Raw genomic sequence first — 22,097 nt, 5'->3', positions numbered from 1 at the left:
GGGAGGAGGGTCCTCTTGAAAGAAGTGCTGCTTCTAGGTCTGAAGTACAGTGACCGTTTTTGCAGGGCAGAGTTAAAGCTGAGCAGAGTTACTCCCGTCCCATCTACCTCCCCACCCCAGCTGCTGAAAGAGGCCTAGGTGGAGGGGTTTCAGCATTCACCGAAGGTTGAAGTCGAGGAAGCTCGCTAGTAAATTTAGTTAAGGCAGCAAGTAATATATAGTTGGACTGAAGGTGTTGGAGCGAGTGAGGGTAGGCATGGAGTAGGAAAAATAGGACCTGAGAGAAGGTTGGGAACTTGGGAGTGAGAATGAGAGGCTCAGGGGAAGCGTGTGGTGGAAGTGACAATGTAATCCTCTTCAGTTCAGCAGACGATTTCAGGGTCTTGTATTAAGTCTTCTATTAAGATCTTGTATTTAGATAACTATATAAAATCAGTTGCCAGTATCTTTTGTGGGCATCCCATTCTGGTTGCTACTCTGCTGAGGGGAATGGGTTAAAAACTGTAGTCCCTTCAGTCTCTGAAATTGTGATTCTGAATTGAAAAGACAAGTAATTTCCTGACTCTCAGGATTTGTTTCTCAGTCATCTGCCAGGAATTGGCAGAGACCTGGAGAGGCCAAACACTTCTGCACTGAAATTGGTTACTTGACTTAACCTGTGTTCAGAAAAGCTGTTTCAATACTGATTGATTATTTATGTCCAGGGTAACACTAGATCTTATGAACATAATGATACATACTGATGTATTGAATACTGGTTAAATACATAGGCTCTTTTTTTTTCTTCGAGACAGAGTCTCACTCTCATCCAGGCTGGAGTGCACTGGTGCGATCTCAGCTCACCGCAACCTCCACCTCCCGGGTTCAAGCAGTTCTCCTGCCTCAGCCTCCCAAGTAGCTGGGATTACAGACATATACCACCACGCTGGGCTAATTTTTGTATTTTTAGGAGAGACAGGGTTTCTGTATGTTGGCCAGGCTGGTCTCGAACTCCGACCTTAGGTGATCCACTTGCCTCAGCCTCCCAAAATGCTGGGATTACAGATGTGAGCCACCCTGCCTGGCCAAATATATAGACTTAAGAAAACTGTTAATTATGAATTTCAGTTTCAGCTTCTCAGGTTTACCAATAATCAGCAGGTTTCTACACTTGTTAAATGGGGTGATACCCACCACATTGATAGTGAGGATTAAATGTGATCATGTATGTAAGGAGATTAATTGAACAGTTAGCATATAGTTAGGACTCAGTCATTGTCAGCTATTAAGACCATCGTCAGTTTTAGTTAATGGCCATTCTGTTTTTTTTTTTTTTTTTTTTTTTCAGTTCCTCAGGAGAAAAACCTTAGGTCATTGTTGACTCCTCACATCCGGTGCATTAGCAAATTCTGTTGGCTCTACTTTCAAAATACATTCCAAGTCTGACCACTTTATATGTCCTCCAGTGTTGCCATGCTGGTTCAAGCCATAATCTCTTTCCTGGATTATTTATTTATTTATTTATTTACTTACTATTTTGAGACAGCATCTCGCTCTGTCACCCAGGCTAGAGTGCAGTGATGTGATCTTGGCTTGCTGCAGTTTCCGCCTCCCGGATTCAAGTGACTCTCCTGCCTCAGCCTCCCAAGTAGCTGGGATTACAGGCATGCACCACCACGCCTAGCTAATTTTTGTGTTTTTGGTAGAGACGGTGTTTCACCGTTTTGGCCAGTCTGGTCTCAAACTCCCGGTCTCAGGCGATCGGCCCACCTCAGCCTCCCGAAGTGCTGGGATTACAGGCATGAGCCACGGCGCCTGACCATCTTTCCTGGATTATTATAATAGATTCTTGATTGGCCTCCTTCCTGTTTTCCACTGTTTGATATATATATTATGCCCCACCTTCCCTCAACAGTCAGTTCTCTTTATGTATTTATTTATTTTTGAGACAGAGTCTTGCCCTGTCACCCAGGTTAGAGTGCAGTGGCACCAACACGGCTCACTGCAGCCTCAACTTCCCAGAATCAAGTGATCCTCCCACCTCAGCCTCCTAAGTAGCTGGGACTACAGGGGCACACCACCAGACCTAGCTCATTTTTAAGTTTTTTTTGTAGAAATGGAGTCTCACTATGTTGCTCAGGCTGGTCTCAAACTCCTGGACTCAAGCAGTCCTTCAGTTTCAGCTTCCCAAATTGCTGGGATTAAAGGTGTGAACCACCACCACGCCCCACCAATAGTCAGTTCTTAATGCAGTGAATCTTTTTTTTTTTTGAGACAGAGTCTCGCTCTGTCACCCAGGCTGGAGTGCAGTGGCACAATCTCGGCTCACTGCAAGCTCTACCTCCCGGGTTCACGACATTCTCCTGCCTCAGCCTCCCGGAGTAGCTGGGACTACAGGCGCCCGCCAACATGCCTGGCTAATTTTTTGTATTTTCAGTAGAGACGGAGTTTCACCGTGTTGGCCAGGGTGGTCTCTGACTTCATGATCCGCCCTCCTTGGCCTCCCAAAGTGCTGGGATTAGAGGCGTGAGCCACCGCGCCCAGCAAATGCAGTGAATCTTTTAAAAAGTCAAAACAGTTGATCACTTAAAACCCTCTTGAGACTCCCTATCTAAGTAAAAGTCTATAAGTTTGGAAGCAACCCTAAGCATCCCTGCATCCTTTATGATGACATCTTTTTTTACCCCTTTGCAAAACCCACTCTATTCCAGCCACACTGGCATAGCTACTTCTTTAATACCAGGACCTTTCCATTTGGTATACCTCTGCTGGAAATACTCTTCCCCTTGATATCTGCATGACCCATTCTTTTAACTTTTTTTTTTTTTACATTATTTTAAACTAAAAAACAAAACCTCAGGAGTTATAGTACTTTAGTGTGGTCCAGAAAGTGTACAAATAAATAACTCAGTCCTTATAACCTTATGTGGTAGGTAAGATTATTTTTTTTTATATGAGAAAACTGATGCACAGAGATTTAAATAAATTGCCCAAATTCACCTTATAGTAAGCTGTGTGACTATGATTCAAATTTAGGAGTCTGTCTACTTCAAGTCTTTGCTAAAATTTCACCTTTGCAATGATGCTTACCATAGCACCACATTTAAAATTACAAACCACTCACTGACATGCCTCTCCTAGCACTTACCACCTTCCAACATTTTCTATACTTTTCTATTTTTAAGTATTTTTCTCCCTTCCCGAATCAGAATGTAACTGCACGGGGACTTGGATTTTGACTTTTTGTTTGGCAATGTTATCCCAGCACTTAGAACAGAACCTAGCAGGAAGTAAGTGTATATTAAATATTTGTTGTTGATTGTCCTATACTCTAAAGAGATAGAAGTCTAGCAGAGGAGACCTAACGGCAATATACAGAGACTATTTGCCATAAATCCCATATTTGCGGTATATGGTGGTTGAGCAATTAGAATGCACTCTGCTGGGTGTTGTAGAATAGAAAGGATTCCCCCCCAACCCCCACCACAGTTCCCAGCAGGCATTATACCTTTTTGAGACAAAGTTCTCCTCCCTTTTATACATCAAGGTGTCTGTGTAGACCAAATTATAATCACAGTGTTACTTAATGAGCATGGGATTGGATTAAAATAAATCGGTGGTCTTTAGGGGTAATATATTCATACTGACAAGCCCATCAGTACCGAAAATGAAACGTCTCTGTAATTGGAATATTTTCTGATTTGGGGGCTTTACATTCAAAACATTTGGCTGGATTACACCTTGCTGTTTTACATCAATCATGCATTTCAGAGACTTCACTCCCTGATCACCCTGATTATATTTGGATATTTCTTAGTTTCCTCAGCCACATATTTATTGACAGAGCATTTCTTAGGCTAGGCTACTTTTATGGGTGGTTACATTTATTCATATTAATTCATTAACTTGAATTTTTCCTAGTCTAATCTCAGGCTGACCTTTTTTTTCAAAACTTCTCATTACCTTTGATCAGGCTGATCTTATCTTCAAGTTCTGAAGTTACCTATAGTCACCTATTTATTAACTACATTCTATTTTTACATTTTGAATATGATCTCATTCAGCTGGGCTTATAGATTTGTGTTTTTGTTTTTTCCTGATTTGTACAGGTTCCCTGAATATTGTGGTGGTGGTGGTCTGTTTGTTTTTTGTTGTTTTTTTAAAACTTTTATTTTCATCCTACCAACTTTATGACTTTGGATATCTTTTCTGTAGTTTCTTTTTCTTCCAGAATCAGAGTAGCCATTGTCTATTTCTGTACTTTCTTTGTTTTCTAAAGTCTAAGGTTCTTTGGTTTCTGTAAAGTTAGGGTTGTTTCTCATGTTGAAGAGTCACTTAAGGATGGATAGTAGGGTGTTTTTTTTTTTTAAATTGATGATGATCGTACATTACTTTTGGGTTTTTTTTTTCTTTTGAAACAGTGTTTTGCTTTTGCCGCCCAGGCTGGAATGCATTGGCGCAATCTTGGCTCACTGCAACCTCTGCCTCGTGGATTCAAGCAATTCTCCTGCCTCTCAGCCTCCGGAGTAGCTGTAAGCGCCTCCCAATTACAGGTGCCTGCCACCACGCCCAGCTAATTTTTGTATTTTTAGTAGAGATGAGGTATCAAACTCCTGACCTCAGGTGATCCACCTGCCTCAGCCTCCCAAAGTGCTGGGATTACAGGCGTGAGCCACTGCGCCCAGCCTACTTTTGGGTTGTTTACCTACATTTTTATTCTTCCATGTGTTAGGTAAAATAGAACATTCTGCAGTATGTAGAAGGTACTATTTTAAAAATTGTATGTTTATTTGAAAGTCTGGAAAGATACTCAAAACTCAACACCAATACGTGTAGCATACAGGAGATTTTGAAAACTTAAAGCATAACACAGTACAGAAACATGAAAAGTATACAGCTTAATGAAGTATCACAAAGCATAGGTAGGGAGCTTTTGGGTGTGGCAGTGAATGGTGTTCGCTAGAGTTGGGTGACATGGCAGTTCTGTATTCAGTTATAAGCAAGAAAGGGCCCATGATTTTAGGTTTAGAAGTTACAGCTTTATTTGGGAGACAGTGAAGAGCTAGAACAGGGATCTGATGACACAGTGTTTAGGATGGATTATAGTTAACAAATCTAGAGCTAAGAAGACCAGTTAAAAGATTATAATGGTAGGCTGGGTGTGGTGGCTCATGCCTGTAATCCTAGCACTTTGTTTGGGAGGCTGAGGCGGGCATATCACCTGAGATCAGGAGTTCAAGACCAGCCTAGCCAACATGGTGAAATCCCGTCTCTACTAAAAATACAAAAATTAGCTGGATGTGGCCGTGTGCACCTGTAATCCAAGCTGCCTGGGAGGCTGAGGCAGGAGAATTGCTTGAACCCTGGAGGCGAAGGTTGCAGTGAGCCGAGGTTGTGCCATTGCACTCTAGCCTGGGCAAGAGAGTGAGACTCTGTCTAAAAAAAAAAATATATATATATATATATATAATAGTAATAGCTACCACTTACATAGCAGTTGCTATGTACCAGGCATAGTACTTGATAAGACACATATATTTCTCCTGTTTATAAACTATCATTATCCTCATTACTAGATTCTTAGTATCTAGTATCCATATACTAAGTATTCTAGATTACTAGATCCTTAGAGTTTAAATTAAGGTGGTATTAGCAGGAATGGAGAAAAATGTCAAATAATATAGCACAGGATCTGAGAGTTGTTTGAACACAGGGAGGGAAGGCAGTGTTGTTTCCAGCTGAAGAAGTGAGCAGTAGACCATTGGGAGTTTTGTTTTGTTTTGTTTTTGAGACAGAGTCTTGCTCTATAGCCCAGGCTGAAGTGCAATGGCACGATCTGGGCTCACTGCAAGCTCTTCCTCCTGGGTTCACGCCATTCTCCTGCCTCAGCCTCCTGAGTAGCTGAGACTACAGGCGTCCACCACCACGCCCGGCTAAGTTTTTGTATTTTTAGTAGAGACTGGGTTTTCACTGTGATAGCCAGAATGGTCTCAATCTCCCAACTTGGTGATCTGCCCGCCTTGGCCTCCCAAAGTGCTGGGATTACAGATGTGAGCCACTGCGCCCGGCCGACCGTTGGGAGTTTTATGCCAGAATTGCTAAGAGGTTGGGACTGCTTATCCTTGGGGATGAATAGAAAACAGCAAAGCACAGGCCGGGCGTGGTGGCTCATGACTGTAATCCTAGCACTTTGGGAGGCCAAGGCGGGCGGATCAGGAGGTCAGGAGATCGAGACCATCCTGGCTAACACGGTGAAATTCCATCTCTAGTAAAAATACAAAAAAAAAAAATTAACCGGGTGTGGTGGCGGGCTCCTGTAATCTCAGCTACTTGGGAGGCTGTGGCAGAATGGCGTGAACCCGGGAGGCGGAGCTTGCAGTGAGCCAAGATCGCACCACTGCACTTCAGTCTGGGCGACAGGGTGAGACTCCGTCTCAAAAAAAAAAAAGAAAAGAAAACAGCAAAGCACAAAAAGAATTAAGGAGGTCTGAAGCAATGCCTGTATTTTAAAGGTGAGAAGTTGAATCATGGAACCAAGTAAACCAAGGGATCGAAGCATTTTAAGAAAGTAGTGGCCAGGCACAGTGGCTCACACTTCTAATCCCAGCACTTTGGGAGGCCAAGGTGGGAGGACCACCTGAAGCCAGAAGTTCGAGACCAGCCTGAGCAACATAGTGAGACCCCCCCCACCTCTTTATTTTAGAGATGATGATCTCTAAAATAAAAAATAAAAATTGGCTGGGCATGGTGGCTCACACCTGTAATCCCAGCACTTTAGGAGGCCGAGGCAGGTGGATAACTTGAGCCCAGGAGTTCAAGACCAGCCTGGGCAATGTGGTAAAACCCTGTCTCTACAAAAACCAGCTGGGTGTGGTGGCGCCTGCCTGTAGTCCCAGCTCCTCAGGAGGCTGAGAGAGAGAATCGCCTGAACCCAGGAGGCAGAGGTTGCAGTGAGCTGAGATTGTGCTGCTGCACTCACTGCACCCCAGCCCAGGCAACAGAGCAAGACTCCGTCTCAAAATAGTAAAATAAAATAAGATAAAATACATAATCAGTAGCCAGGCATAGTGGCACATGCCTGTAGCCCCAGCTACTACTGGGGAGGCTGAGGCAGGAGGGTCTCTTGAGCTCAGGAAGTTGAGGCTGCAGTGAGCCATGATTGTGCCACTGTGCTCCAGCCTGGGTGACGGAGCAAGACCCTATCTCTGAAAATAAATAAAGAAGGTAGTGATAGTTCTGTAGAAGTCAGTGAGGTAGAGAAAAGGCTGTTGGACTTAGCTATTGGGAGACAGTTGTGAATGTACTGAAAGAGCTGTAGAGGTAGAAACTAAATTGGATTACCGAGTAGATGGTGAGGTGATTTAAACTCATGTTTAAAGACAAAGCTAAGGAAGGATATCACAACTATAGTGATATAACATGTATATCGTGTATTAGAATATACTGCTGTTTAAGTTTTCAAAGAGCCCTAAATTTGTGTTGAGTACATCCTATTTCAACCTCATTTGTTGATATTTGAATTGACTCAAACAACTGACCTCCCCACCAAACATGCTTTTAAAAAAATGAATTTAAAGCTTGAATAAGCTTGGTTTTCTGTGAAAAATAACATAGAATATTTTTATTATGCAACTGTGTCTACTTTAGGAAAACTTTTTTGTTATTGCTGCTTTTTCTCTGTGCTAACTTACTGATTCTGCAAGGTTGTGAGAGACTTAAAATTTAACAAAATACTGACATTTCCTCTCTTAAAACTTCACTTTTAAAGAACTATAAGTGCTCTCAATATTTAAGTAGATTTTAGCCAAAGAATAAATGAGAATATTACATCTCTAGGTTAAAATTTCAGATTTTGTTTTCTCTTTGTTTTTTACTTTTTAGGAATTTTTTTCTGGTAATACATGTGAAAATGTGAAAAATAGAAAGTGAAAGTCCCCATCTCTGTCATCCAGTGTTAATTACTGTTAACGTGTTGAACTTACCTCTTGGGAATTAGATGACTTCGATTTAATACTTGTGCTAGTCTTCCTTAGGAAATAAGATATACACAAGATAATTCATCTAGAGATACTTACAACATCAGAAAAAATTGCAGGCAACCTAAATATAATACATTCAGCAATTTGTTAAATAGATTCGTGTAATGGCTGAAATACTATTCATTCATTAAATTTTTAGAGTAATATTTAATGACATGAAAAATGTTGGTATTACTAGAAAAAACTACAAAACATATATAGTATTATCTCAGTTTTAAAATCATGTAAATATGTTTGCACAGGAAAAAAATGGTTTTTGCACCAAGAGATTAAAAGAGGTTGTCTGTGGGTGGCTGAAATTAAGGGTGGCATTTTCTTTTTTTTTTTTTTTTTTTTTTTTTTTTTTTTTTTGAGACGGAGTCTTGCTCTGTCCCCCAGGCTGGAGTGCAGTGGCGCGATCTCGGCTCACTGCAAGCTCCGCCTCCCGGGGTTCACGCCATTCTCCTGCCTCAGCCTCCTGAGTAGCTGGGACTACAGGCGCCCGCCAACACGCCCGGCTAATTTTTTGTATTTTTAGTAGAGACGGGGTTTCACCCTGTTAGCCAGGATGGTCTCGATCTCCTGACCTCGTGATCCGCCCGCCTCGGCCTCCCAAAGTGCTGGGATTACAGGCTTGAGCCACCGCGCCCGGCAAGGGTGGCATTTTCATTTTTCCAGTTATAATGGGCATGTATTGCTTTTATTTTTATATTGCTTTTGTTAGAACTGTTTTTGAAAGATGCATTTAAAAATTTTTTAGTGTATACTCTATATAGAGACTCCCAAATAATTTTTTTTTTTTTTGCCCACATTGTTGAGTCTTTCTTGCTGCCTAGTGCTTATTTGGAGAGAATGACAAGCCATTCACTATGCAAATCAAAGATTCTCTTATACCATTTATAAGATTGTCTTCCAAGTTTCTTAGGAAATGTTTTTTCCTAGTATTGTCCCCACCCACCCCTTTTCTTGTTTTGTAAGGAAATAAAATCTTTTTATCCTCAGGAATATGGTAGTATTTATTTTCTTTTTTAATGTGCCAAAATATACATAACATAAAATTGACCATTTTAACCATTTTTAAGCTTATAGTTCGTTAAGTACATTCACGTTGTTCTGTAACCATCATCACCATTCATCTCCAGAACTTTTTCATCTTCCAGAATTGAAACTCCATACCCATTAAACACTTAGTCCCAGTTCCTCTCTCCTCCTAGTCCCTGGCAACCACTATTCTACTTTCTGTCTCTGAATGGGACTGTTCTCTGAATCTCATATTCCTAGACTAATCGTATTTGTCTTTTATGATTTGCTTATTTCACTTAGCATATCTTCAGAGTTCATCCATATTGTAGCATGTGTTAAAATTCCCTTTTTTAAACAAAAAGGAATAATACCCCATTCTGTGTACCATGTTTTGTTTGTCCATTCGTCTGTCAGTGGACACTTGGGTTGCTTCCCCTTTTGGGAATTGAATAATGCTGCTATGAACATGAGTGTACAAATATTTGTGCAAATCCCTGCATTTGCTTCTTTGGGTATATACCCAAAAGTGGAATTGCTGGATCATACAGAAATTTTGTGTTTAACTTTCTGAGGAATTGCCTTACTATTTTATGTTACCACCAGCAACACACAAGGATTCCAGTTTCTCTACATCCTCAGCAACAATTGCTATTTTCTCCTTTTTTTTTTTTTTTTTGTGAATAGCCATCCTAATGTGTGTGAAGTGTTAACTCTGTGGTTTTGATTTGCGTTTCTCTAATGACTAGTGATGTTGAGCATCTTTTCATGTGTTTATTGGCTATTTGTCTATCTTTGGAGAAATCTCTATTCACATCTTTTGCTTATTTTTTAATTGGTTTGCTTGTTTTGCAAAGGAGTTCTTTAAATATTCTGGAGATATATATATATGTATGTGTGTATATATATATGTGTGTGTGTGTGTGTGTGTGTGTGTGTATATACATATAAAACCTTATATACCTTATCAGTATATGATCTGCAGATTTTTTTCCTTTTCTGTAGGTTGCCTTTTCACTCCATTGATAGTGTTCTTTGTGCATGAAAGGTACTCATTTTGATGAGGTCTAACTTACATAGTTTTATTTAGTTGTCTGTGCTTTTAGTGTCATCCACGAAATCATTGCCAAATCCAATGCTGTTTTCTCCTAAGAGTTCCTAAATTGTTTTTTAGTTCTTTATTCTCTCATACAGTTTTAAGTTATCATCTCAACTTCCCCCTCATTTATTTCTTTCAGAGGATGTAATTTCTGTCATCTTTTGATGTTGACATTAAAAAGAATAAAACTATTATGTCAGACTTTACGTGTACCCACTGCAGTCTAAAAACCAGTTGATATGTTGTGAAACATTTAAAAATAATAACATGAGCAAACTCTTAGCAAACAAAGTTTACCTTGATTCTTTTTTTCTCTCTTTTAATTTGCGTTTTCAGTCGACTTAACCCACTGTATTTTATGTTGATGTGAAATTTTTTTCTATACAAGCCGTTTATTTGAAATGTCTACTATATGTAAGACAGTCAGTGTTAGCATGCTCATCAATAACAGTAGAAAAGTAGAACCAGTGGAAACCTCTGTATAGCTGTAGTGGTACTCAAAAGAGAATTGTATCATTTTAAAATGTTTTACACAGGTGAATTCAAGTTTGGAGGTACCTAAATAAAAATACTACGTATTTCTTTAAAAACTTTTATATACAATTAAAGTATAAACAAGTTGTACAAAGTACTGGTTATGCAGGTTGTAGACAACACTTGAATAGGACATGAAATCAGTTTAAGAAAAATTTCTGAGCCTTAGAGGGCTTCTGAGTGCCAAGAAATAAAATGTTTGTGGGTAGAGTTGTTAGAATTAATGCTCTGTCATTCAGAACAAGAACATTATCTACTTGGATTTGAAATGATAAAACATAGTAAGATTTTAAAAAATTGTTTTCGCTAATCTTTGTATCGTTCCAATTTTGTGAGCAAGAAAAGTAAGATTTTATGAGATCTCACATGGTTGAAGTTTCCTTACCCACCCAATTAGTTCATGTGTCTGTGGATGTATTGTAGTTATTGCTAAAGACAGTGTTCTCTTGAAAATGCCTTTCATGGGCCTGGCACATGGGTGCTTATTACATACGCTTGCTTTCTTGCCTCTGGGTTGGGGAGGCACTGCACTGCAAAGGGAGCCCCTCCATTCTGCATTCTGAAGACATTGCTAGGGGAGAGTCTGGACTTCTACCTGTGACCAGAATGAAGGGAAAATTCTTGCCTTCTCAGAGATGGATCAATGACTATGAAAAACCTATCCTGTGATCTTTTCCGGTCTAAGCGTTAAAAGCTCCTAAAGCGAAACAAACAAACAAAAAATCAAGACTGTGTTTTTGTGTATCAGTTCCATTGTTTTTATAAATGTAAGTATTGTTCATATAAATAAGTAGACAGTAATAAAAGGAGTTATGCTTAGCAGTGCCACTCAGTTTTTTTTGTTATACATCAAAAATCACTTGCCAAAAATGATTTTTAATGTTCTTTTAGCTTTATTAGGTCTCCTTTCAATTTTATTGAAAGCAGAGAATTGAAAACCACCTAATAAGGGAAAGTATTTGTTGCCTTTCTTTAGTCATTTAATTTCTTTTTTCTTTTTTTTCTTTTTTTTTTTTTTGAGACGGAGCCTCGCTCTGTCACCAGGCCACAGTGCAGTGGTGTGATCTCAGCTCACTGCAACCGCTGCCTCCCGGGTTCGAGCAATTCTCCTGCCTCAGCCTCCCAAGTAGCTGGGATTACAGGTGCGCACTGCCACACCCAGCTAATTTTTGTATTTTTAGTAAAGACGTGATTTCACCATGTTAGCCACAATGGTCTCTATCTCTTGACCTCATGATCCCCCGGCCTCAGCCTCCCAAAGTGCTGGGATTACAGGCGTGAGCCACCATGCCTGGCCTAGTCATTCAATTTCTTTCTTTTTTTTTTTTCTTTTTTGAGACTGAGTTTCGCTCTTAATTGCCCAGGCTGGAGTGCAATGGCACGATCCTGGCTCACCGCAACCTCCGCCTCCTGGGTTCTGGTGATTCTCCTGCCTCAGCCTCCCTGATTACAGGCATGTGCCACCTCGCCCGTCTGATTTTTTGTATTTTTAGTAGAGACAGGGTTTCTCCATGTTGGTCAGGCTGGTCTCAAACTCCCAACCTCAGGTGATCCACCAGCCTCGGCCTCCCAAAGTGCTGCGATTACAGGCATGAACCACTATGCCCGGCTGTCATTCAATTTCTTAACACCTACACCAGTGTTTTTCTTTGGCTTTATGAAAGTTTTTAATACCTTGAAGTGTCTGCAATAGTGAAATTCAGAATGGGTGAGAGAATTTTTTTTTTAGATTTAATTTTATTTATTTTTAAAATTATATTTTAAGTTCTGGGATACATGTGCAGAATGTGCAGGTTTGTTACATAGGTATATATGTGCCATGGTGGTTTGCTGCACCCATCAACCCGTCATCTACATTAGGTATTTCTCCTAATGCTATCCCTCCTCATGTCCCCCACTCCCCGAAAGGCCCCAGTGTGTGGTGTTCCCCTCCCTGTGTCCATGTGTTCTCACTGTTCAACTCCCACTTATGAGTGAGAACATGCAGTGTTTGGTTTTCTGTTCCTGTGTTAGTTTGCTGAGAATGATGGCTTCCAGCTTCATCCATGTCCATGCAAAGGACATGAACTCATCCTTTTTATGGCTGCATAGTATTTCCATGGTATGTATGTGCCACATTTTCTTTATCCAATCTATCATTGATGAGCATTTGGGTTGGTTCCAAGTCTTTGTTATTGTGAATAGTGCTGCAGTGAACATGTGTGTGCATGTGTTTTTATAGTAGAATGATTTGTAATCCCTTGGGTATATACCCAATAATGGGATTGCTGGGTCAAATGGTATTTCTGGTTCTAGATCCTTGAGGAATTGCCACACTGTCTTCCACAATGGTTGAACTAATTTACACTCCTACCAACTGTGTAAAAGTGTTCCTATTTCTCCACATGCTCTCCAGCATCTGTTGTTTCTTGACTTTTTAATGATCACCATTCTAACTGGTATGAGCTGGTATCTCATTGTGGTTTTAGAACTTTCTTTTTTAAAATGGAGAAACGCAAATGAATGGGATGCCTTGTGCCTTTTTAGGCTGATCAGTTTTAAGAAAAAGTACATGTGAAAGTTGATAATTTGGAAATAGATTCCTTTTAAATATTCCTTGGAAAATGAAAGTCTTATACACTACACTGATCTAAGATGTAAATATTTGTCTTAAAAATAATACACCACCCAAGGTGTAAGCTTTTTTCAAACATCCTCAAATATAGGTACATTGATAAAGATGGTGACAAATCGTACACATCATTTAATATTTTTGAAGTACCTGTCTAATTTTTACACAAATTATTGTGGTATAAATATCCTTTTTATTGTGAACCAACCAAATATTTTGCTCAAATCAAAAATAAATGCCCTGATAAAACAACATTCGACAATAGAGTAAAGCCAGCCTGGGATGTGATCCAAAGACTCAAATGTTTGGTGGTGTTTTCCTAAAGCACTGCCTGTTTTTCTAAACTGATCAGTTTTCAGAGTAGTAGGGCATAGAGTTATAGAGTTGTTAGGAACCTTTGACTTTGACTTCTATCTTTGGTTTGTTTGTTTGTGACTGAGTCTTGCTCTGTTGCCCAGGCTGGAATGCAGTGGCACGATCTCTGCTCAATGCAACCTCCGCCTCCTGGGTTCAAGCGATTCTCCTGCCTCAGCCTCCCAAGTAGCTGGGATTACATGCACGTGCCACCACGCCCAGCTCATTTTTGTATTTTAGTAGAGACGGGGTTTCACATTGTTGGCCATGGCCAGGCTGGTCTCAAACTGCTGACCTCAAGTGATCCGCCCACCTCGACGTCCCAAAGTGCCGGGATTACAGGCATGAGCAGCTGCGCCTGGCCCTGTCTATTTTTGTTTGTTTTGTTTTGTTTGTATTTTAGATACCTTTGACTTCTAATGTGAAAATACTCTATATGATCTCAGAGCGGTGTATGAACTTTGGAATACTTTATGATAGAACCTCTAGCTCATAAAGCAGCCCATTAACTTAGCCTGTAGTCTATTTATTGTACTAAAATGAAGTTACATAAAGCTGTATGGTTTTTACAACAGATTAACATACTTAAACAGTTTTGTTTTGTTTTGTGGCAGGGTCTCACTCTGTTGCCCAGGCTGGAGTGCAGTGGCGTGATCACGGGTCACTGCAACCTCCACCTCCCAGGCTCAAATCATCCTCCCACTTCAGCCTACCAAGTAACTGGGACCACAGGTGTGCTCCACCATGCCTGGCTAGTTTTTTTGCAATTTTAATAGATGGGGTTTTGCCACATTGCCCATGTTGTTCTGGAACTTGTGAGCTCAAAGCAATCCACCTGCCTAGGTCTCCCAAAATGCTAGGATTACAGGCATGAGCCACCATGCCCGGCCCCTAAACAGTTTTTTAATTCAGCTGTTGCATTATCTGCATTAAACTGGGCAAAATATACAGTAATAACTCTTTTTCATTGTTCAAGCCAAAATTATAATTCTGATGGACCAGTTATTTTGAGGTTGCTGCTGGTGGTTAGGTGGCAATATTTTGGTGAGTCTGTATCTTTCTTAGGTCTTTCTAATTTCTATAGCCTTAAAATAAACGAGTACCTACTGTAATAAACTATTACAACTTTTTGTCAGTGGTGGAAAACTTCACTGTCTAGACTACTTTTTCTAAAGTGGTTATGAACTACTTGCTATGAACCATAAACCAGTAAATCTTATATTAGCTGCTTCATAGACATTGCTGATATTTGTTTATCATGAAATGGTTATTCTAGATACTAACTTGTAGTTTCCTGGGGAGCTGCAAAATGATTCTGCACAAAAAGCAGTTTTTACTAACTTGTAATCAGAGAATACTCTTTGGAGGAATTTAAATTGGGAGTTTTGTAAAGAAAAACTTAGATGGCTTTCTTAATTTTTCTTAAAGGATGGGTCATCAGTTAAGGAAGTTGAAACCTACCACCGGACACGTGCTTTAAGATCTTTGAGAAAAGATGCACAGAATTCTTCAGATTCTAGTTTTGAGAAGAATGTGGAAATAACGGAGCAACTTGCTAATGGCAGGCATTTTACAAGGTAATACAAGATGGTTGAACACTAATTCAAAATAGTTTTAAAGCAGTAATTTAGGATTTGCTTTAATTTTTGAAGTGTATTTTTGACTGGTCATCAAGGTTCCAGGGCTATAAAATGTAGTTTATTTGAAAATAAATGATCACAAGTGAGTATTACTAAATTAAAAATTAATATGTGGCTGGGCATGGTGGCTCACATCTGTAATCCCAGCATTTTGGGAGGCCGAGGCGGGCAGATCACCTGAGGTCAGGAGTTCGAGACCAGCCTGACCAACATGGAGAAACCCCGTCTCTACTAAAAATACAAAAAATTAGCTGGGCGTAGTGGCGGGCGCCTGTAGTCCCAGCTACTCGGGAGGCTGAGGCAGGAGAATGGCGTGAGCCCAGGAGGCGGAGCTTGCAGTGAGCTGAGATCGTGCCACTGCACTTCAGCCTGGGCGACAGAGCGAGACTCTGTCTCAAAAAAAAAAAAAAAAAAAAAACAAAATTAGCCTGGTGTAGTGGCGCTTGCCTGTAATCCCAGCTACTCAGGAGGCTGAGGCAGGATAATCACTTGAACCCGGGAGGTAGAGGTTACAGTGAGCGGAGATCGTGCCATTGCATTCCAGCCTGGGCAACAAGAGTGAAACTCAGTCTCAAAAAATAATAATAATAATAATATGTGGCCAGGCGCAGTGACTCACACCTGTAATCCCAGCACTTTGGGAGACCGAGGCAGGCAGATCACGAGGTCAGGAGTTTGAGACCAGCCGGGCCAATATGGTGAAACCCCATCTTTACTAAAAGTAAAATTTTAAAAATTAGCTGGGCATGGTGGCGTGCACCTGAGGTCCTAGCTACTCGGGAGGCTGAGGCAGAAGAATCGCTTGAACCCAGGAGGCAGAGATTGCAGTGAGCCAAGATCGTGCCACTGTACTCTAGCCTGGGTGACAAAGCAAGACTCCATCTCCAAAAAAAAAAAAAATGTACACATTCATGCTTTTATTATTCAAAGATGATACCTGTGATACGTATGAGTACAGCTAACAAGGTTAGCTGACGTAGGATCAATTCTCAGGTATTTGAGTGTCTAAAGAGACCTTTTGTCACTATAACTTAGCTTGTGGTTTATGGCTCCGCTTCATAGTCTATACAAAGCCTTCATTCATAATTGTAGTTCTGTTTCTGATTGCTTGCTATAAAGTTTTTTTTATCAATTCTGAGTCATTTATGAATTTCTATGTGTTGGTGTATTTCTAAAGCAGTCTGTACATACAGTTTTTTGGTTTTGTTTTTAGTCTAATGAGGTGGCATGAAACCCATTTTAAACTCAAGAAATCAATTTTAATGGATTAGGTAGTTTGGCTAAATTCATGGAACTGGAGTATATTTGGTTCAGGGCGAAAAGCCCCAATTAGAGTAAAATTTGTTTGATGAAATAATTGTTTTGGCTGGGCACTGTGGCTCACACCTGTAATCCTACCACTTTGGGAGGCCAAGGCAGAAGGATCACTTCAGTTGGGGAGTTTGATACCGGCCTGGGCAACATAACGAGACCCTATCTCTACAAAAAATAAAAATAAAAAAATTATCTGGGCATGGTGGCGCACACCTGTAGTCCCAGCTACTGTGGAGGCTGAGGCAGGAGGATCACTTGAGCTGGGGAGGTCGAGGCTGCAGTGAGCTGTAATCATGCCACTGAGAGTGAGACCCTGTTTCAAAAAAAAAAAAGAAAGAATCGTTTTTACATTACTTCTTCTCATAAATAAACAATTTGTAATGACTTAGAAGACTGAAATCCTCCTGCTCGTAAATGGAATTTTGATTCTTTTTTTTTTTTGAGACAGAGTCTTGCTCTGTCGCCCGTGCTGGAATGTAGTGGCATGATCTCAGCTTACTGCAACCTCCGCCTCCCAGGTTCAGGCGATCCTCTTGCATCGGCCCACCTAGTAACTGGGATTATAGGCACGCGCCACCATGCCCAGCTAATTTTTGTATTTTTAGTAGAGATGGGGTTTCGCCATGTTGGCCAGGCTGGTCTCGAACTCCTGACCTCAGGTGATCCACCCACCTCAGCCTCCCAAAGTGCTGGGATTACAGGCGTGAGCTACTGCGCTCAGCCTGGAATTTTGATTCTCTTATTTTGTATACCATATTTTCTAGATAAGCAAGGTTATGCCCTTTTGAGTTTTTAATTTTTTTCTCAGCTATTTCATCATTCTTTTAATACATATTTTTTAATTTGCATCTTATTTCATCCATTATTTATGGAGTGTTTTATACTATATTTTATGAAATCCATAGTATCAGCAATTAAAACATATGACAATGTTTATGGGACACTAAAAAAGAAAAAACACTGACAGTGAACTGTGAGGTGCCATCGGTAAGACACATTCCAATTTCAGAGATGTTAAAATGGGGAGAAATGTACAACTTTTAGAATCGATGAAGTATAAACCAGCCTGATATTTCTGAAATTTGAAGTCTTAAGGTTTATTCTTCTGGGTTAAGGTAGTGGTCCATTAACTGTCTCTGAGAACTTAAAATTGTTTTTGACAATCTGAAGAAAAAAATAAACATTTTAGGCTCCCTAAATTGTTACCTTATAGAGAATTGCCATAAAATTTGAGGCCATACATTTGTGTTTACAGTTGAATTGGCATCAAGTAGTACTACTTTAGTTATCTTAGATTAATGAGATAAGAACAGAATCAGACCTGAATACATAAGTGATGCGTCTGCTTCCGTATGAAAGGCAATATGATGTCATAGCATGACATACTATTTAAATGAATGTTTGGCACATTTCCAATAAAGAGAAGTGGATGAGTTGCCCCATCGTGGTACACAGCAGTATATAACGCAAATATGATACACAACATGCCAAATTCGAGAGAAACTGATAGCAGTCAATACCACATTCATACACCAAATGGTTATTTCATTTTAGCAAAACCCCTTATTACATTAATATTTATTGATGGTTTTATAGTTTTATTTGTATAAAACTTATAGATGAATTTCTGTTTAGTTTGGTTTACATAGTCATACAAACAAATTAATGTTGGAAGTCCTGTTTTTACCTTTAAAAGGATCTGTACATTATTCAAGTTTATAAAACATTGTTTGGCTTTATGTTAGAAAGGTCTTAAGGGAGTATAATAAAATAAATGCTTTCAATCTGGATTTAAAGAGGAATGACTTGATATTTTTAATTAGATTACTTCTAAAATATATTGAATTTCTATCCTTTTTATTAATTCTGTTTTTCTTTTTGAGAATATTGCCTTGCTCTGTCACCCAGGCTGGAGTGTAGTGGCATGATCATGGCTCACAGTAGCCTAAAACCCCCAGGCTCAAGTGATCCAGTGGTCCTCCTGCCTCAGCCTCTGAGTAGCTGGGATTACAGGCATGCCCTACCACACCCAGCTAATTTTTGTATTTTTAGGAGAGATAGGATTTCACCATGTTGGCCAGACTGGTGTAGAACTCCTGACCTCAAGTGATCTGCCTGCCTTGGCCTCCAGAAGTGCTGGGATTACAGACGTGAGCCACCATGCCCTGCCTCATTTTTAAATTTTTTTTTTTTTTTGAGACGGAGTCTTGCTCTGTCGCCCAGGCTGGAGTGCAGTGGCGCGATCTCGGCTCACTGCAAGCTCTGCCTCCCGGGTTCACGCCATTCTCCTGCCTCAGCATCTCCGAGTAGCTGGGACTACAGGTGCCTGCCACCACGCCCGGCTAATTTTTTGTATTTTTAGTAGAGACGGGGTTTCACCGTGGTCTCGATCTCCTGACCTTATGATCCGCCCGCCTCGGCCTCCCAAAGTGCTAGGATTACAAGCGTGAGCCATCGCGCCCGGCCTTAAATTTTTTGTAGAGATGGAGTCTCACCATGTTACCCAGGCTTGTCTTGAACTTTTTTGGACTCAAGCAGTCCCCCTGCCTCAGCCTCCCAAAGTGCTGGGATTACAGGTGCTAGCCACTGTGCCTGGCCATATTAATTATTTCTTAATAACAGCTTTATTGAGATATAATTTATACACCATACAGTTCACAGTTCTAAAGTGTACAATTCCATGGTGTGTGTGTGTGTGTGTGTGTGTGTGTGTGTGTGTGTGTGTATTTTTTTTTGAGATGGAGTCTCCCTCTGTTGACCAGACTGGAGTGCAGTCTTGGCTCACAGCAACCTCTGCCTCCCAGATTCGAGCAATTCTCCTAACTCAGCCTCCAGTGTAGCTGGGATTACAGTCATGTGCCACCATGCCCAGCTTTTTTTTTTTAGACAGAGTTTTGCTCTTGTCGCCCAGGCTGGAGTGCAATGGCACAATCTCGGCTCACTGCAACCTCCGCCTCCCAGGTCCAAGAGATTCTCCTCCCCCAGCCTCCCTAGTAGCTGGGATTACAGGCGACCACCACCACATCCAGCTAATTTTTGTGTTTTTAGTAGAGACAGGGTTAGACCATGTTGGTCAGGCTGGTCTCAAACTCCTGACCTGAGGCGATCTGCCTGTCTAGGCCTCCCAGAGTGTTGGGATTACAGGCATGAGCTACTGCACCCAGCCTAATTTTTTTTTTTTTTTTTTTTTGAGATAGAGTCTTGCACTGTCGCCCAGGCTGGAATGCAGTGGCTCAATTTCGGCTCACTGCCACCTCCGCCTCCCAGGTTCAAGCAGTTCTCTGCCTCAGCCTCCCGAGTAGCTGGGATTACAGATGCCCGCCACCACGCCTGGCCAATTTTTGTATTATTAGTAGAGACAGCGTTTCACCATCTTGGCCAGGCTGGTCTTGAACTCTTGACCTTGTGATCCACCCGCCTGAGCCTCCCAAAGTGCTGGGATTACAGGCATGAGCCACTGCACCCAGCCACGAATTTTTGTATTTTTAGTAGATACGGAGTTTCACCATGTTGGCCAGGCTGGTCTTGAACTCCTGACCTCAGGTGATTCACCCGTCTTGACCTCCCGAAATGCTGGAATTACAGGCGTGAGCCACCGTGGCCAGCTCAGTACTTCTTATTATTGAATAAGAGTCAATTGTATTGATATACCATGTTTTGTTTATTCATTCATTGGTTGGTGAGCCTTTGGATTGTCTACTATTTGGCCATTATGAATAATAATATGAATGTAGGTATACACATTTTTATGTGAAGGTGTAGGTGTCAATCCTTTTGGGTATACACCTGGGAGTGGAATTGCTGAGTCAAATAGTAACACTAACATTTTGAGGAAGTAGCATACTTTTCCAAAACATTTGCAGCATTTTACATTCCTACCACCAACGTATAAGGGTCTCTACATCCTCACCAACACTTGTCATAGTCTGCCTTTTTGGTATTCTCCATTTTAACAGGTGTGAAGTATCTCACTGTGGTTCTGATTTACCTTTCCCTGATGGCTAATAATGTTGAGCATCATTTTATGTGCTTATTGGCCATTTGTATGTCTTCTGTCAAGAAGATTTCCTGTACAAAAATCCTCTCCCTATATTCAGGTCATTATTACAAATAGTGATGATTATTTTACATAATGGTAACATCAGTATCTGTTTGCATAAGGCATATATAAAAGAGCCTACAGTATTTCTGAGTCCTTTTTCATATACTTTTCCTGTTTCTTTTTCACTGTTGTCAGCATGCCTGACTATAGAAATCTCTTTATTTCCTTCCTTTCCATTCTTTTTTTTACTCTGTTTTCAATCTACTTGAGGCTCAAAGACCAGAGGATCAAGATTGTTAGAAAAAGACAGAAAGATAAGAGTAACTGTGTCATGAGGGCAGGATCTACATACTTACTTACTTGATCCTGGGGTTCTTTTTATTTATTTATTTATTTTTTTTTTTTTTTTTTTGAGACGGAGTCTCGCTCTTCCGCCCAGGCCAGACTGCAGTGGCACTATCTCGGCTCACTGCAAGCTCTGCCTCCTGGGTTCACGCCATTCTCCTGCGTCAGCCTCCCGAGTGGCTGGGACTATAGGCGCCCGCCACCGCGCCCGGCTAATTTTTTGTATTTTTAGTAGAGACGGGGTTTCACCATATTGGCCAGGATGGTCTCGATCTCCTGACCTCGTGATCCACCCGCCTCGGCCTCCCAAAGTGCTGGGATTACAGGCGTGAGCCACCGCGCCCAGCCCATAATCCTGCGGTTCTTAACTGGAGTCCAGTGATTATGTATAGTCTTCGCAGAGGGTATGCAAAACCTCTGAAGTAATGTTTAAACTTGTGTATACCGTAGCTTTCATCAGATTTGCAGCGGTTGACAAAGTCCAGCTGCATATTTTTGTAAATAGTTTCCTTGGAACACTGCCATGCCCATTCATTTTGTATGTGGCTCCTTTCACCCTGTAATGTTAGGTAGCTGTGACAGAGAAGACTGTATGGCTTACAGGCTTAAAATATTTAGTGCATAGCAATTGAAGGAAAAGTTTACCAACCCTTGGAAGGTTGCTTTCCTCCTGCAGGCAAAAAGGAGGCAGCAGGGGTGGGTGGTTCAGAAAAATAGTGCTTTAATCATTCTTTTTCTAGCATCTGAAAGGGGCCTGGTTATAAAATGTATAGACCTACATGGTATGAAGGGAGGAGCTCCTTCATGAGAAAAGTCTGTGAGCCTTTGAAGAAACTAAGCCTTTACCTGTAGGTGGACTACTCAAGTTTGTTTGTTTGTTTTTGAGATGGACCCCGTGCTCTGTCACCCAGGCTGGAATGTAGTGGTACAATCTCAGCTCACTGCAGCCACTGCCTCCCAGGTTCAGGTGATTCTCCTGCCTCAGCTCTTGAGGAGGTGGGACTACAGCAGGCACCTGACTGGTTTTGGTTTTTGTTTTTTTTTTTTCTAGTAGAGATGGGGTTTCACCATGTTGGCCAGGCTGGTCTTGAACTCTTGGCCTCCCAAAGTGCTGGGATTACAGGCATGAGCCACTGTGCCC

The 22,097-nt window shown here is 41.0% G+C and overlaps 1 protein-coding gene across 1 annotated transcript in view; it reads left to right on the top strand.

Annotated features, from left to right (window-relative positions):
• ATAD2 (ATPase family AAA domain containing 2) overlaps window positions 1–22,097 on the top strand; it is a 76,493-nt gene that overhangs the window by 1,037 nt on the left and 53,359 nt on the right. The window contains exon 2 of the mRNA XM_003256177.3: window positions 15,044–15,192. Coding sequence (XP_003256225.2) covers window positions 15,044–15,192 — 149 coding nt within the window. The remainder of the gene's footprint in view (window positions 1–15,043; window positions 15,193–22,097) is intronic.

The sequence above is a fragment of the Nomascus leucogenys genome, chromosome 16 (assembly GCF_006542625.1).
Source record: "Nomascus leucogenys isolate Asia chromosome 16, Asia_NLE_v1, whole genome shotgun sequence".
NCBI classification, from domain to species: Eukaryota; Metazoa; Chordata; class Mammalia; order Primates; family Hylobatidae; genus Nomascus; species Nomascus leucogenys.
The sequence above is the reverse complement of the archived record's forward strand: the minus strand, read 5'-3'. Positions and strand labels throughout refer to the sequence as shown.